The sequence below is a fragment of the Tachypleus tridentatus genome, chromosome 10, assembly GCF_004210375.1.
Source record: "Tachypleus tridentatus isolate NWPU-2018 chromosome 10, ASM421037v1, whole genome shotgun sequence".
Classification (NCBI taxonomy): Eukaryota; Metazoa; Arthropoda; class Merostomata; order Xiphosura; family Limulidae; genus Tachypleus; species Tachypleus tridentatus.
The window spans coordinates 121,979,679-121,998,551 of record NC_134834.1 but is presented as its reverse complement, the minus strand read 5'-3'; the positions used below and the strand labels follow the sequence as shown (position 1 = coordinate 121,998,551).

General features: G+C 33.5%; 1 protein-coding gene across 1 annotated transcript; it reads right to left on the bottom strand.

Annotated features, from left to right (window-relative positions):
- Positions 1 to 14,308: 14,308 nt before the first annotated feature.
- Positions 14,309 to 18,873, bottom strand: LOC143228200 (uncharacterized). The gene is made up of 2 exons (XM_076459508.1): positions 18,340 to 18,873; positions 14,309 to 15,275 (listed from the first exon to the last, which is right to left on the bottom strand). Exons 1-2 carry the CDS (start codon positions 18,367 to 18,369, stop codon positions 14,538 to 14,540), a joined length of 768 nt encoding a protein of 255 aa, XP_076315623.1. The 5' UTR covers positions 18,370 to 18,873; the 3' UTR covers positions 14,309 to 14,537.

Sequence of the window (18,873 nt, the reverse complement as noted above, 5' to 3'; positions counted from 1 at the left end):
GAGTCCATGTTACATCAACACAAGATTACGTCATATGTTATATTGTTGAGTTCACATTACAACAACATAAGACCATCTTATATTGTTGAGTCCACTTTACAACAACACAAGATGATCTTATACTGTTGAGTCCACGTTACAACAACAAAAGATGATCTTATACTGTTGAGTCCACGTTACAACAACACAGGATGATCTTATATTGTTGAGTCTACGTTACAACAACATAAGATGATCTTATATTGTTGAGTCCACGTACAACAACACAAGATGATCTTATACTGTTGAGTCCACGTTACAAGAACACAAGATAATCTTATACTGTTGAGTCCACTTTACAACAACACAAGATGATCTTATACTGTTGAGTCCACGTACAACAACACAAGATGATCTTATACTGTTGAGTCCACGTACAACAACACAAGATGATCTTATATTGTTGAGTCCACGTACAACAACACAAGATGATCTTATACTGTTGAGTCCACGTTACAACAACACAGGATGATCTTATATTGTTGAGTCTACGTTACAACAACATAAGATGATCTTATACTGTTGAGTCCACGTACAACAACACAAGATGATCTTATACTGTTGAGTCCACGTTACAAGAACACAAGATGATCTTATACTGTTGAGTCCACGTACAACAACACAAGATGATCTTATACTGTTGAGTCCACGTTACAACAACAAAAGATGATCTTATACTGTTGAGTCCACGTTACAACAGCAAAAGATTATGTTATATGTTATATTGTTGAGTCCACGTTACAACAACAAAAGATTATGTTATATGTTATATTGTTGAGTCCACGTTACAACAACACAAGATGATTTTATATTTTTGAGTCCACGATACAACACAAGATGATTTTATATTGTTGAGTCCACGATACAACACAAGATGATCTTATATTTAGTCCATAATACAACAACACAAGATTATCTTATATTGTTGAGTCCATGTTACATCAACACAAGATTATGTCATATGTTATATTGTTGAGTTCACATTACAACAACATAAGACCATCTTATATTGTTGAGTCCACTTTACAACAACACAAGATGATCTTATACTGTTGAGTCCACGTACAACAACACAAGATGATCTTATACTGTTGAGTCCACGTACAACAACACAGGATGATCTTATACTGTTGAGTCCACGTACAACAACACAAGATGATCTTATATTGTTGAGTCCACGTACAACAACACAAGATGATCTTATATTGTTGAGTCTACATTACAACAACACAAGATGATCTTATACTGTTGAGTCCACGTTACATCAACTCAAGATTATGTCACATGTTATATTGTTGAGTTCACATTACAACAACATAAGACCATCTTATATTGTTGAGTCCACGTTACAACAACACAAGATTAACTTATATTATTAAGTCCATGTTAAACAAGATAATGTGATCTTGATAGATAGCAAATTCTATTTTCTTATGGTTGTTGTTGTGTTTTTGTTTATTTATTATTTTCTTTTATCAATTAATTTATCTAAGAATTTTTCCTTGCATTGAAAAATTAACTCGTCTTCTATATAATGATTTTTATTTTGAGTAAATATATGTGTGTATAATGAAACTATCACGATATACCTCAGCGACGACGTCCAGGTGCTAGTGATGTAACATAAGATTATGTAAATTTATGATCACCTGATGACGTAATCTCGTGACCTACTGAGTGAATAAGTAATTTATAAGACGCTTCACTAAGAAAGAGAGCGAGAAAGACAAAGGTTTTTTTACTTACTGCTGTTTGTCGACAATGTTACTGATATTGTTTGAACACTTTATTTTTTACTGCTGTTTGTCGACAATGTTACTGATATTGTTTGAACACTTTATTTTTTACTGCTGTTTGTCGACAATGTTACTGATATTGTTTGAACACTTTATTTTTTACTGCTGTTTGTCGACAATGTTACTGATATTGTTTGAACACTTTATTTTTTACTGCTGTTTGTCGACAATGTTACTGATATTGTTTGAACACTTTATTTTTTACTGCTGTTTGTCGACAATGTTACTGATATTGTTTGAACACTTTATTTTTTACTGCTGTTTGTCGACAATGTTACTGATATTGTTTGAACACTTTATTTTTTACTGCTGTTTGTCGACAATGTTACTGATATTGTTTGAACACTTTATTTTTTACTGCTGTTTGTCGACAATGTTACTGATATTGTTTGAACACTTTATTTTTTTTACTGCTGTTTGTCGACAATGTTACTGATATTGTTTGAACACTTTATTTTTACTGCTGTTTGTCGACAATGTTACTGATATTGTTTGAACACTTTATTTTTTACTGCTGTTTGTCGACAATGTTACTGATATTGTTTGAACACTTTATTTTTTACTGCTGTTTGTCGACAATGTTACTGATATCGTTTGAACACTTTATTTTTTACTGCTGTTTGTCGACAATGTTACTGATATTGTTTGAACACTTTATTTTTTACTGCTGTTTGTCGACAATGTTACTGATATCGTTTGAACACTTTATTTTTCTTTATTGGGTTTTACATTCTGTTTCTTTTAACTAATTCTATAATTATTGATCTATTAATATATATTATAAATTATTTATTAATACTGGTGAGAAGCTATAGCCAGACACTGGTTTATTTATTGTTTTGCTGAACGTTGTGTTTAATTCCAAGGGTGTTGTTGTTATGAATACATTGTTGTTGAGCCATGACTGTAGTTACGGGGCTCAAACAGTGATCTTTTTCATAAAGGTTGAATATTGATTTTTGGATTTTGTTTTGTTTCTCAACTTGATATCAAGTGATTAATTCAGCATTAGATTAATTTCAATCAAATGTAAGTTAATTAGTGTTTGTGTTACCATGGGTGTACGATGTGACAAGTTTGAAACATTCAATACTGACAGAAGACGTGTAAAGGATAACCACATGGTTACTGACCTACTAGCAGGAGAACCCTAATTCAATGCGTAAAGCACTTAAGGATAAATGGAACGAACGTGCAACTTCTTGTTTGAGGGGAGGACCACCAGAATGGTGGAAGGCTATCCATCAGAAACGACTTTCGAACACTGGGAGAATTAAAAAAAAAAAAAAAAATCATTGATTTATTTGTACTAATTGGTTTTTAAATAATATTAAATTGTCTAAAGAACTGTTTAGTTGGAAGTACCATTGAGCTGTGTCAGTTAAAATGTTTATTTGTGAAAGTGTGAAAATCTATGAATGTTGGAATCATGAAGTCACTTGAAATGTCACTTTATTTTATCTGTTTATGATGTGTTTACATTTATTAAACAATACAGAGCATCGAGGGACTAATCAACATTTAGTAGCAATGTGATTAAACCTGACCTGTATGACGTTACACTTGTACTCAAATGAACTTATTTATACATCGTCCCAATAAAATATGTGTAAATATGGAACACAGATACGAGAGCAGAATTTAAATATGAAAGTTTTGTGAAAGTTAAACCTTCCACTAACTATGTAACAACAACTGAAAACTGTTCTGGTGGTATAGGTCGGAACTTTTAGTGTTAAACAAAATTATAACAAATCAAATGAAACAATCCAACACTTCAATAAGTTATTGTAGTAAATATAAAACGTGTCTTTAGTTAATGTAAGTATAACAGGTGTCTTTAGTTAATGTAAGTATAACAGGTGTCTTTATTTAATGTAAGTATAACAGGTGTCTTTAGTTAATGTAAGTATAACAGGTGTCTTTAGTTAATGTAAGTATAACAGGTGTCTTTAGTTAATGTAAGTATAAAACGTGTCTTTAGTTAATGTAAACTATATCTTTATGCTGTATTTCTTTTGATTTGTAGCTTTACTCTTAATGGTATATTAAATGTTCAATCTAAGCTAATCTTGATTTTCTTTATTATTATGTATTACCTTGGGTGGAGAGCTTCCTCTTTTACATATACGCATATTTTCATAAACAGATTATTTCTAATTTGTAATAATGAACTATCAATCAGAGTACGAGTTTCCAATGAAAACTACATTGAAAACGCAGTTCAAAATAGCACACCTTTCTGAAATGTACCTTGGTATTTACATTATTATAATTTACTGTCTATACTTCATACTGATGGCATTTTGAGAAGCCCCTCCACAGTTTACATAGCCCCCCTCCCCCCAACGAAAATATCCTAGCGCCGCCACTGCAACAAACAAAACCTGGCAAAACAAGATATTAAACATTAGACAGTAAACCACGGTCCATTTATAGAAGACAACATACAGAACCTGACAAGACACGAAATTAAACTTTGAACATTAAACTGTGATTCACGTCTAGAGAACAGCAGACAGAACCTGACAAGACACGAAATTAAACTTTGAACATTAAATTGTGATTCACGTCTAAAGAACAGCAGACAGAACCTGACAAGACACGAAATTAAACTTTGAACATTAAATTGTGATTCACGTCTAGAGAACAGCAGACAGAACTTGACAAGACACGAAGTTAAACTTTCTACATTTTACTGTGGTTCACGTCTAGAGAACAGCAGACAAAACCTGACAAGACACGAAGTTAAACTTTCTACATTTTACTGTGGTTCACGTCTAGAGAACAGCAGACAAAACCTGACAAGACACGAAGTTAAACTTTCTACATTTTACTGTGGTTCACGTCTAGAGAACGGCAGACAGAACCTGACAAGACACGAAATTAAACTTTGAACATTAAACTGTGATTCACATCTAGAGAACAGCAGACAGAACCTGACAAGACACGAAATTAAACTTTGGACATTAAACTGTGGTTCACATCTAGAGAACAGCAGACAGAACCTGACAATACACGAAATTAAACTTTGGACATTAAACTGTGGTTCACATCTAGAGAACAACATACAGAACCTGACAAGACACTCAAACGCGAGTATACCCAACAAGCAAACAACCATTCAATAAACTGTATCCAACCTAAATACTCACAGTTCTGAAGGTAAACATGACGATACGTCCACAGCTCTCTGCTCTTCAATAAGAAGTACTGACAGGTCCTGGCTGACCAGAGATTTTATAGAACAAATCAGATGACCACTATTCAGATCATTCTTCTTCTGCCCTCCGTGACGGTAAAAAAATTAAAAGTATTTTTGGACCTTTTTGAATGACAAGTCGCCAGAGGGTTAGGTATATCACAAGGTAGATACATTTAATGTGCAATGTTTGGCCCGTAGCAATAAAAGTAGACTCGAATCAGGCTAAAATCAGTTTTAAATCAATAACATTTGCAGTTCCTCTTCAGATAACTCGATCTCTACGTGCCCCAACAATTGGAAAACAGAAAGTACACGTCAGCGAGAGTTAAGTACAAAACTTCTACAACTTTCTTTATCTGAAAGGATGAACACCACACCTTTGTGTTCTTGATAGGTAAATATAAATGCTTTGTCTTCCAATTTGATTTTAAAAATGAAAACATTAAAACTTTATTTTTTACAGGGAAGAATTCTCAAAAAATAATTCCAAAATATTGTTCTGCTGGATAAAAATAACAGAAGAAAGAATCTTTAACAATAAGATAAAATACTGTATGTTTGTTCTTGTAAAACATGGTGTAACAGAAGGGTTAGCACTAGAACATGGTGTAACAGGAGGGTTAGCACTAGAACATGGTGTAACAGAAAGGTTAGCACTAGAACATGGTGTAACAGAAGGGTTAGCACTAGAACATGGTGTAACAGAAGGGTTAGCACTATAACATGGTGTAACAGAAGGGTTAGCACTAGAATATGGTGTAACAGAAGGGTGAATACTAGAACATGGTATGACTGAAGGGTGAACTTTAGAACATGGTGTAACAGAAGAGTGAATACTAGAACAAGCTGTGACAGAAGAGTGAACACTAGAACAAGGTGTTATAGAAGGGTGAACACTAGAACATGGTGTAACAGAAGAGTGAATACTAGAACAAGGTGTGACAGAAGAGTGAATACTAGAACAAGGTGTTATAGAAGGGTGAACACTAGAACATGGTGTAACAGAAGAGTGAATACTAGAACAAAGTGTGACAGGAGAGTGAATACTAGAACAAGGTGTTATAGAAGGGTGAACACTGGAACAAGGTATTATAGAAGGGTCAACAGTAGAACTTAATGTAACAGAAGGATGAACACTAGAATAAGGTGTGACAGAAAAGTGAATACTAGAACAAGGTGTTATAGAAGGGTGAACACTAGAACATGGTGTAACAGAAGAGTGAACACTAGAATAAGGTGTAACAGGAGGGTGAACACTAGAACAAGGTATTATAGAAGGGTCAACAGTAGAACTTAATGTAACAGAAGGATGAACACTAGAATAAGGTGTGGCAGGAGGGTGAACACTAGAACAAGGTATTATAGAAGGGTCAACACTAGAACAAGGTGTGACAGAAGGATGAACACTAGAATAAGGTGTGACAGGAGGGTGAACACTAGGATAAGGTATTATAGAAGGGTCAACACTAGAATATGGTGTGACAGGAGAGTGAATACCACAACAAGGTGTTATAGAAGGGTGAACACTAGTACATGGTGAAACAGAAGAGTTAATACTAGAACAAAGTGTTACAGGAGAGTGAATACTAGAACAAGGTGTGACAGAAGAGTGAATACCAGAACAATATGTGGCAGGAGGGTGAACACTAGAATAAGGTATTATAGAAGGGTGAACAATAGAATAAGGTATTATAGAAGGGTCAACAGTAGAACTTAATGTAACAGAAGGATGAACACTAGAATAAGGTGTAACAAGAGGGTGAACACTAGAACAAGGTATTATAGAAGGGTCAACAGTAGAACTAATGTAACAGAAGAATGAACACTAGAACAAGGTGTGACAGGAGGGTGAACACTAGAACAAGGTATTATAGAAGGGTCAACAGTAGAACTTAATGTAAAAGAAGGATGAACACTAGAATAAGGTGTGACAGGAGGGTGAACACGAGAATAAGGCATTATAGAAGGGTCAACACTAGAACTTAATGTAACAGAAGGATGAACACTAGAATAAGGTGTGACAGGAGGGTGAACATTAGAACAAGGTATTATAGAAGGGTCAACGTAGAATTTAATGTAACAGAAGAATGAACACTAGAATAAGGTGTGACAGGAGGGTGAACACTAGAACAAAATATTATAGAAGGGTCAACGTAGAATTTAATGTAACAGAAGAATGAACACTAGAATAAGGTGTGACAGGAGGGTGAACACTAGAACAAGGTATTATAGAAGGGTCAACGTAGAATTTAATGTAACAGAAGAATGAACACTAGAATAAGGTGTGACAGGAGGGTGAACACTAGAACAAGGTATTATAGAAGGGTCAACAGTAGAACGTAATGTAAAAGAAGGATGAACACTAGAATAAGGTGTGACAGGAGGGTGAACACGAGAATAGGGCATTATAGAAGGGTCAACACTAGAACTTAATGTAACAGAAGGATGAACACTAGAATAAGGTGTGACAGGAGGGTGAATACTAGAACAAGGTATTATAGAAGGGTCAACAGTAGAACTTAATGTAACAGAAGGATGAACACTAGAACAAGGTGTGACAGGAGGGTGAACACTAGAACAAGGTATTATAGAAGGGTCAACAGTAGAACTTAATGTAAGAAGGATGAACACTAGAGTAAGGTGTGACAAGACAAACACTAGAACAAGGTATTATAGAAGGGTCAACAGTAGAACTTAATGTAACAGAAGGATGAACACTAGAACAAGGTGTGACAGGAGGGTGGACACTAGAACAAGGTATTATAGAAGGGTCAACAGTAGAACTTAATGTAAAAGAAGGATGAACACTAGAATAAGGTGTGACAGGAGGGTGAACACGAGAATAAGGTATTATAGAAGGGTCAACAGTAGAACTTGATGTAACAGAAGGATGAACACTAGAATAAGGTGTGACAGGAGGGTGAATACTAGAACAAGGTATTATAGAAGGGTCAACAGTAGAACTTAATGTAACAGAAGAATGAACACTAGAATAAGGTGTGACAGGAGGGTGAACACTAGAACAAGGTATTATAGAAGGGTCAACGTAGAATTTAATGTAACAGAAGAATGAACACTAGAATAAGGTGTGACAGGAGGGTGAACACTAGAACAAGGTATTATAGAAGGGTCAACAGTAGAACATGTAAAGAAGGATGAACACTAGAGTAAGGTGTGACAGGAGGGTGAACACTAGAATAAGGTGTTACAGGAGGGTGAACACTAGAACTTAATGTAACAGAAGGATGAACACTAGAATAAGGTGTGACAGGAGGGTGGACACTAGAACAAGGTATTATAGAAGGGTCAACAGTAGAACGTAATGTAAAAGAAGGATGAACACTAGAGTAAGGTGTGACAGGAGGGTGAACACTAGAATAAGGTGTTACAGGAGGGTGAACACTAGAACTTAATGTAACAGAAGGATGAACACTAGAATAAGGTGTGACAGGAGGGTGAATACTAGAACAAGGTATTATAGAAGGGTCAAAACTAGAACTTAATGTAACAGAAGGATGAACACTAGAACAAGGTGTGACAGGAGGGTGGACACTAGAACAAGGTATTATAAAAGGGTCAACAGTAGAATTTAATGTAACAGAAGAATGAACACTAGAGTAAGGTGTGACAGGAGGGTGAACACTAGAACAAAGTATTATAGAAGGGTCAACACTAGAACTTAATGTAACAGAAGGATGAACACTAGAATACGGTGTGACAGGAGGGTGAACACTAGAATAAGGTATTATAGAAGGGTCAACACTAGAACTTAATGTAACAGAAGGATGAACACTAGAATAAGGTGTGACAGGAGGGTGAACACTAGAACAAGGTATTATAGAAGGGTCAACAGTAGAACTTGATGTAACAGATGGATGAACACTAGAGTAAGGTGTGACAGGAGGGTGAACACTAGAATAAGGTATTATAGAAGGGTCAAAACTAGAACTTAATGTAACAGAAGGATGAACACTAGAATAAGGTATGACAGGAGGGTGAACACTAGAACAAAGTATAACAGAAACATTGGTATTTACAGTTTAACTGTTTGTAGTTTTTGTAGAAAAAAAGGACAAATCCTCAAATTAACAAATTTGAACTTTTGCCCAAAAATAAAATTTTTATTTTGTTAGTTTTATTATAATAATCGAATTATCAATGTAACTAAATTTATACTTAGTGTAAAAAAATCACCTTATAAATTTTCAAAGTTTCGGGTAGAGGGTGTGTCGAAGTCTACGACGAACATTTACGATTAGCGACCATAGGGTAAAGATTGGTACCAACTCACACAGGGGAAGAAGAAAAGGAAACCGACAGTTAGCAACTATTAGCTTAATTAGATTGTTATGGGCGAGGCTTTAGGAAACCAACAGCTAGCAACCATTAACCTAATTAGATTGTTATGTGCGAGGCTTTAGGAAACCAACAGCTAGCAATCATTAACCTAATTAGATTGTTATGGGCGAGGTTTTAGGAAACCAACAGTTGCAACCATTAGCCTGATTAGGTTGTTATGGGCGAGGCTTTAGGAAACCGACTGTTAGCAACCATTAGCCTAATTAGATTGTTATGGGCGAGTCTGTGGACCACGGATCAAGCTATCATTTGTTGCACTCATGAGTTGCAATTTTAATTTATTTATGCATTTCGGTAATTACGCACAAGAGAGCGAACGCATCTAGCTTTTGAAATAAAAAGTAACAATTGAGGAACAGTGTAACAACAACAACCTCGGCAGTGTGCATGATTTGTATTTCAAAATTGTAACCTATCAAGTAACAATTGAGGAATACTGTAACAACAACAACCTCGGCAGTGTGCATGATTTGTATTTCAAAATTGTAACCTATCAAGTAACAATTGAGGAATACTGTAACAACAACAATCTCGGCAGTGTGCATGATTTGTATTTCAAAATTGTAACCTATCAAGTAACAATTGAGGAATACTGTAACAACAACAACCTCGGCAGTGTGCATGATTTGTATTTCAAAATTGTAACCTATCAAGTAACAATTGAGGAATACTGTAACAACAACAACCTCAGCAGTGTGCATGATTTGTATTTCAAAATTGTAACCTATCAAGTAACAATTGAGGAATACTGTAACAACAACAACCTCGGCAGTGTGCATGATTTGTATTTCAAAATTGTAACCTATCAAGTCTTTCAGTTCCAGTGTTTAAACGTTAAGGTGTTAAATATTACAAACGATGCTTCAGAAATGCTTATGTCCCAAAATGTTCAGTCAAACTGGTAGCGAAAAGCCTCTTGTCACTTGTAGACAAAAGATCTGAAACGCTATTTTTAATAACCTTCTAATTTTCATCCCCAAATGGACAAATTAAGAGAAATGTTGAGAAAAACCTGTATTTTACGTAGTGTTAATTACAAATAAAAACCTGTATTTTACGTAGTGTTAATTACAAATAAAAACGTGTATTTTACGTAGTGTTAATTACAAATAAAAACCTGTATTTTACGTAGTGTTAATTACAAATAAAAACCTGTATTTTACGTAGTGTTAATTACAAATAAAAACCTGTATTTTACGTGGTGTTAATTACAAATAAAAACCTGTATTTTACGTGATGTTGATTACAAATAAAAACCTGTATTTTACGTGGTGTTAATTACAAATATAAACCTGTATTTTACGTAGTGTTAATTACAAATAAAAACCTGTAGTTTACGTGATGTTGATTACAAATAAAAACCTGTATATTACGTAGTTTTAATTACAAATAAAAACCTGTATTTTACGTAGTGTTAATTACAAATAAAAACCTGTATTTTACGTGGTGTGAATTACAAATAAAAACCTGTATTTTACGTAGTGTTGATTACAAATAAAAACCTGTATTTTACGTGATGTTGATTACAATTAAAAACCTGCATTTTACGTGATGTTGATTGCAAATGTCGGGCCTACAAGTATGTAGTGCTTCATTCACGTTCGACGTTTTAAACTTCAACTTGTAAAATATACCTTGAAAATAAGTTAATTATAATGTTCGAAAAGCTCTGGTTACTGGATACTTCCCATGTTGAAATGAGTATAATACTTCTTATATAAGGCTCACTGTGACTGGTTACAGAATGGTTAAACTGTCCAATCCGGAACTTCGTATCAAATGTTTTTGTCTACGATTGCTAACTTCTTGAAAGCTGATGAATGGAGGCGGACGTAATAAATTAATAGATAATAAAATACTGTTTCTTTCTTTGTTTCGAAGACTAATGTTTTCGAGATCATTATTTGTTTCGTATAGAAAATATTTAGTGAGTTCTTAATAAATTGACTCGTTTTAATATTAAATAAATACTTTTTCTTTCACTTTGCAGAACAATGTTATAGCAGAGACCAGTTAAACACTACGCTAGATTTTTATTACAAAATAGATCAGTTGTTTATCTCGCTAACACTAGCTTTTATTACAAAATAGATCAGTTGTTTATCTCGCTAACACTAGCTTTTATTACAAAATAGATCTGTTGTTTGTCTCGCTAGTACCAGCTTTTATTACAAAATAGATTTGTTGTTTGTCTCGCTAGCACCAGTTTTTATTACAAAATAGATGTTGTTTGTCTCGCTGGCACCAGTTTTTATTACAAAAATATTAGTTGTCTATCTCGCTAACAGTAGTTTTATTACAAGATATATCAGTTGTTTGTCTCGCTAGCAGTAGCTTTTATTACAACATAAATCACTTGTCTCACTAGCAGTAGTTTTTATTACAAGATGGATCAGTTGTTTGTCTCACTAGCAATAGCTTCTCTTACAAGATACATCAGTTGTTTCACTCGCTAGCAGTAGTCTTTATTACAACATAAATCATTTTTGTCTCGATAACAGTAGTTTTTATTACAACATAGATCAGTTGTTTGTCTCGCTAACAGTAGTTTTTATTACAGAATAGATCAGTTATTTGTCATGCTAACAGTAGTTTCTATTACAAGATAGATAAATTGTTTATTGCACTAGTTTTTATTACAGATCATTTAGTTTTTTGTCACAATAGCACCATGTTTCGTTATAAGATGGACCAGTTAATTTTTTTATGCCAATATTAAATGCTATAACAGAATTTTTGAAATACGTATTGGCTAATGTCCGTCTGGCTGTAAAACTCCTAAAGTTTTAGTTAGAATTGGATAAAACCTACTATTTTTAAACATTATAAGGGGAAGTTTCTAACAAAGTTTCATTAGAATTGGGTCTCTTATAAAGAATGTTTATTTAGTGCATGTGTTAATAACATATAATAACTTTATATGGTACTTATATCAAAATGTTTTAAAGTTTAGACAATAACAGAACTTTCTTTACTAACATTTTCCAGATCTCTTCCTTAATGGGTAAATGGTACTTCATTCGTTTTTAAAATACATATATTAATCTTCCTTAATGGGTAAATGGTACTTCATTCGTTTTTAAAATACATATATTAATCTTCCTTAATGGGTAAATGGTACTTCATTCGTTTTAAAATACATATATTAATCTTCCTTAATGGGTAAATGGTACTTCATTCGTTTTTAAAATACATATATTAATCTTCCTTAATGGGTAAATGGTACTTCATTCGTTTTTAAAATACATATATTAATCTTCCTTAATGGGTAAATGGTACTTCATTCGTTTTAAAATACATATATTAATCTTCCTTAATGGGTAAATGGTACTTCATTCGTTTTTAAAATACATATATTAATCTTCCTTAATGGGTAAATGGTACTTCATTCGTTTTTAAAATACATATATTAATCTTCCTTAATGGGTAAATGGTACTTCATTCGTTTTAAAATACATATATTAATCTTCCTTAATGGGTAAATGGTACTTCATTCGTTTTTAAAATACATATATTAATCTTCCTTAATGGGTAAATGGTACTTCATTCGTTTTTAAAATACATATATTAATCTTCCTTAATGGGTAAATGGTACTTCATTCGTTTTTAAAATACATATATTAATCTTCCTTAATGGGTAAATGGTACTTCATTCGTTTTAAAATACATATATTAATCTTCCTTAATGGGTAAATGGTACTTCATTCGTTTTTTTAAAATACATATATTAATCTTCCTTAATGGGTAAATGGTACTTCATTCGTTTTAAAATACATATATTAATCTTCCTTAATGGGTAAATGGTACTTCATTCGTTTTTAAAATACATATATTAATCTTCCTTAATGGGTAAATGGTACTTCATTCGTTTTAAAATACATATATTAATCTTCCTTAATGGGTAAATGGTACTTCATTCGTTTTTAAAATACATATATTAATCTTCCTTAATGGGTAAATGGTACTTCATTCGTTTTAAAATACATATATTAATCTTCCTTAATGGGTAAATGGTACTTCATTCGTTTTTAAAATACATATATTAATGTTATATATCTATTGTTATCAACAAAATTATTTTTCAATAAAACTTCTGACATTGTGGTGACGTGAATTTATTGTATAATTCCAAAGGACGTTTTCCTAATGAAGAATCGTTTTGATGTTTGACAATAAAAATAACTCTCTTTTTTTTTTTCTGCGACAGAATACAAGTGTACAACACTATGTATTGATTTATTCTGTAACCGGAGGAACCGTAAGACCTTTATCTGGTGTTCGCTGTAAACACATTTACAGCATTTTTAATAACTCGATTTTAGTAAAATACACAAATATTTTGTTACTTGAGTGAGGATACAATGTCATGAAAAACTATCTAACGGAAAAGTGACTCATCATGATAAAGTCTGAAAGGAAACGAAACGTCGGGTTGTAAGTTACAATTATAACGAGAAAGATTTTTTTCATCAATTTATGAGCAAGGCCCAGTGAGAAGTCAGGAACAAACCTGAAATATAGAAGTCCATCAAAGTGCTCGCCATAATGAAGTTAGAGTCAGTGACAATTTGTGACAGAGAAGTGCACCGTTGAGCTAGCAAATATCCTGAACCAACAGGTCAAACATATAGTTCAAAACTGTTATAATATGTTTATTTAATAAGTACTGTATTAAAACATGCACATCTACTTCAAACTGATATATTATAGACTATAGTTCAAAACTATGCAATAAAAAAGTGTGTTTTTTTTTTCGTAGTGTTAAGTTTCGTTTGGAACGAAAGTTTACATTTTACAAAACTTTCATAAAGTCAGAAAAAATCCTGAATAATCAAGACCTTTCCAATAACTGTTTATTCAGCGACTGTATTCAAAGGTCAAAACGTGATGGACACCTAAAGTCAGGATAATACTGTTTATTTTAAAACCTTGAATTGTACATGAATTTATGCATTAGCCCTTACATGAAATTCACTGTTACGAAAGTGGAGTGTAAGAAACTCATCCTACATTATCAGTTAGATACATTTACCAAGAATTAGCAATACTGCATTACTCATTATTTTTACCGATATTTCGTGTGTCCAGTGAGACTAAAAGTCTTAGTTACACGACTCTAGACTTCCTTTAATACAAGATTAACGGAAGTCTTTTGTGATCCCTCTGAGGATCTGTTGAATCTCTGACTGAACGTTGGTGGGATCCAGGTGGTCTGACCTGGAAGTGCTATACGTTCTGACGTAACCAGCAGCCTTGTTATAGCCATATACGTTTCCGTCGTTGAACATCTGATTGATACGATATCCTCGAGACGCGTGCTGACCCTGAAGCCCTGAAGGACCGTAGGTCACGGCAGGTGTCACTGTTACGAAATCCTTCACTGAACGAGGTATATGGAAGGTAGAATGAGGTCTTCTCTCGCCCAAATTATAAATCTGACCAAATGATGGAAAATTATGTGTTCGATTATCGTCAACAAAACGGTCTTTTGTTGAAGAGCTGACAAATGGACGAGCAGGTTGAGAGATGAGAGAAGAAACTTTCCCACCATCATCAAAGCTATACTGATACGAGTGGGCTACTCCATCGCTGTACCGATATACCTTAACCTGGCCAGCTGACCTTTGACCTGCGAATCCGTTACCGTCCACGTTTGGTTTGTTCAGAAACTCGTTGCGACTGGATTGCTTATGGTTCCTAAATCCAAGTGATTGGTCAAGGCTAAGGTCAAAAAGGTGCAATCCTCTACCACCAACTTGTCTAAATAAAATAATCGGGTCAAACTGGTCGCTGTAAGACCAGGTGTAAACCTGATGGTGATCATTCATCCTACCGTCCACTGTGGGTAGTATGACTAGGTACAAGGCGACAAATACCTGAAAATAAAAGCGAAAAAATAAATTTATATTCCTGTAGACATAGTCTTGCATCATTTGAAAATAAATATATATTTCGTGTGTCTGTTAAACGCAACGATGAAAATAGCCAGAAAACAGAGTAAAAACGTTAGATTTGTCTCAGTTATGTTATAATGTATGCTATAATATTATGTTTGTAATGTATGTTACAATGTTACGTTTGTAATGTATGTTATAATGTTATGTTTTTAATGTATGTTATAATGTTATGTTTGTAATGTATGTTATAATGTTATGTTTATAATGTATGTTATATTGTTATGTTTTTAATGTATGTTATAATGTTATGTTTATAATGTATGTTATAATGTCATGTTTGTAATGTATGTTATAATGTTATGTTTATAATGTATGTTATGATGTTATGTTTGTAATGTATGTTATAATGTTATGTTTATAATATATGTTACATTGTTATGTTTTTAATGTATGTTATAATGTTATGTTTGTAATGTATGTTATAATGTTATGTTTGTAATGTATGTTATAATGTTATGTTTACAATGTATGTTATAATGTATGTTATAATGTTATGTTTATAATGTATGTTATAATGTTATGTTTACAATGTATGTTATAATGTATGTTATAATGTTATGTTTATAATGTATGTTATAATATATAAAATAATCCCTAAATATTAACTTCGCCATTTGTTGAGAAAATATTTCTAGAAACACAGGAGTCCTAATCGTAAGAGTGAATTACATGCATGTCACGTGACAGCTTAGCAATGCGAAAGGGAGAGTAATTTATATGGACTGGAATACCTAACAATGACAGTGTAACAAATTCATGAATTAATGTTATCTGTTCCTACAAACCAGTAATAGTCAGCTTTGAAGGGAAACAAACATTAAGACATTCGGGAGTTGGTTCAGCATATCAGGAAAACTAAACGTCACATCGTGAGAGCGTGCGGCATACGAACTCGTGACGATATCAATTCCAGCGAAACTTTGCGACGAGTGATAATATCGTCAAATAGACAAACTGATGTTTTGATGTTCAAAAGTAAACATAACAGGTCAGTTGTGATGCGACAAAAATGAACGCCAAAATAAGTTGGAAAATTGTAACATCAACTGCTGAAATATTCACATTTTAATGAGTTCCTCCAAACCCTGAGATATTCAACAACTAGTGAATTCGCATATGAAGATAGAAAGTAACTCATAATGTCAAATATGCATATTAGAAGTATATATAGAGTTGACTGTGTTATATTAAAACGGCTTTCGAGTCTCATTACATCATTCCAGTCCATTCGTCACGTGCATGTTATACTAAATCTTCATAACAACCCTGTAGCACAGTTCCCATTTAAATACAAATACTCAACCATCCTGTAACAAACCAGTAACCATTTCTCCCCATCTGGTGGCCCGGCATGACCAGGTGGTTAAGGCACTCGACTCGTAATCTGAGGGTCGTGGGTTCGAATCCTCTTCGCACCAAACATGTTCGGTCTTTCAGTTGTGAGGACGTTATGATGTGACGATCAACCCCACTATTCGTTGGTAAAAGAGTAGCTCAAGAGTTGGCGGTGGGTGGTGCCTTCCGTCTAGTCTTACACTGCTAAATTAGGGATGGCTATCGCAGATAGCTCTCGTGTAGCTTTGCGCGAAATTCAAACCAAACCAAACCACCATCTGGTAGAGATAATTTATCAAAATAACTTTCACTTTTGTTTATAATAATAACCAGATTTCACATGTAGGCAGGAATGGTAAGCAGAAAAATAGCCTAATTCTGTATCTGGAGAATCATGATCCACCATCTTCAATTTATGGAAATGGTAAAAACAGCAACAACCTAGAAATACTTTCACTGAAAGCTCGTATTTCATTGGTTTGCTTATTTCGTTTTCTCTAATCATAACGTCCATAGCGTTTGGTTGTAAATAAAATGGCGGCTCTTCCTCACATCTATCCTTTTATCTTCGCAAGTTTAAATGAAGTTGAAGCGTAAAGTAAGGAAAGAAGAACTTATATATTTCTGTTTTGGTTTAAATATTTGTTCTTTTTTTTTTTTAAGCTCGTTTCGTGGAAAGTAATAGATGTATACCTAATTACCCTCAATAATTTTAGTTTTCTCCATTGCAAATGAGTTTATTGTCTTACAGCCATTAAAATAAATTAAAATAATTAAGTATTTATAAGTTCGTAAGCATAACATCTAAATGTAATAAAAGTAACTTTTAAATACGTTTTTCATTTTGGTAAATCCTGTTTTCCATGCAGAGATTGTGTAAAAAAATCACAGATCAAAGAAATTCTGGCATTTTGTAACTACTGGCAACAGTGAATATTCAACATCTGAACAAAGATGGTTACAACACCCGTACTTATAATACCACAAACAGATTGATAACGGCGGTGGACATTTGGAACACATGTCATCTTGGACTAATTCCATGATCACGTAAGCACCGTTTACTTATGAAGAAATGATCCATAATCATGTACGTACAGGTTAATTATTAACAAAAGTTCAGTAACAAAAGTAAATGTAGTGTTACATAATCTGGTTCTTGAACTAAGCCTAAGGAAACAGAAAGTAGTCCCATAACTGCAACAGCATGTTTCGCATAACAAACAAACAACATATGGACACCATGAATTCTGTGTTATGCAAAAATGTTGAAGTAATTTGCTCTTTTGTACTCAAATGACTAACTGGATTGATGTAAAAATTAAACTCGCAAATAAACAGGCCACTGGCAATCAGCTGCAAATCTGAGAGCTTGTAACGCTAAGTTTCGATAATCGCAGTGGACAGTAGCTTTGTACTTAATAACAAACAAACAACAAAAATAAATCACTACAGACCAAAAGCTTACACTTAACATATTACTTCTTACTGATTCGTAACTCATCCATGAAAATGTTAATATTATTTCTAAGAACTTACGAGTGAAACCAAATAATAATATATAAGAATATGTCAACCACACTACATCTTCTATCTCTAGTGCGAACTAGGCCTTTCACCTCATACTATTATATTATATTATACTCACGACAGCAATGTTCTCGATGTTAGAAACCATCTCTGTTAAACATAAGGATTTTGCTCCTGCAGGTAAAGTTTCGTAAATTCTTGCGTTTCTTTGGGCAGTTCAGTCACATTTATATAATGCTGATAGTATTTTTAAATTATTCAGGTTTTTGTGGTGGATTCCAGCCTCGTTTTAGATGGTAGAGCGATACGTTGTCTAAATATGCAATAACGTCATAAAATGTCGTTCGGATTATGAGTTAAAGTAGGCCTAAGCGAGATGATCTCACTCACGACTGTCGAAATCGTACCAAAAGAAAAAAAAGAAAAAATGGTATATTTCAAAGCTGTAACCTAAAAGCACAACAATTGTAACCATCCATACAATGCCAGAGTAATTTCTTAAATTTCTTCTCACAAGTTTAACCTCTAATTCCATTCGTGACTCCCTGAGGGTAAAAGTCTGAGATAGCCTGGAAAAACTGCGTGAAATGACTCTGAACGTCGTTTGATCTGGATCTTAAAGCGTACAGCAGTCTAGTGACCTATTAGTGTT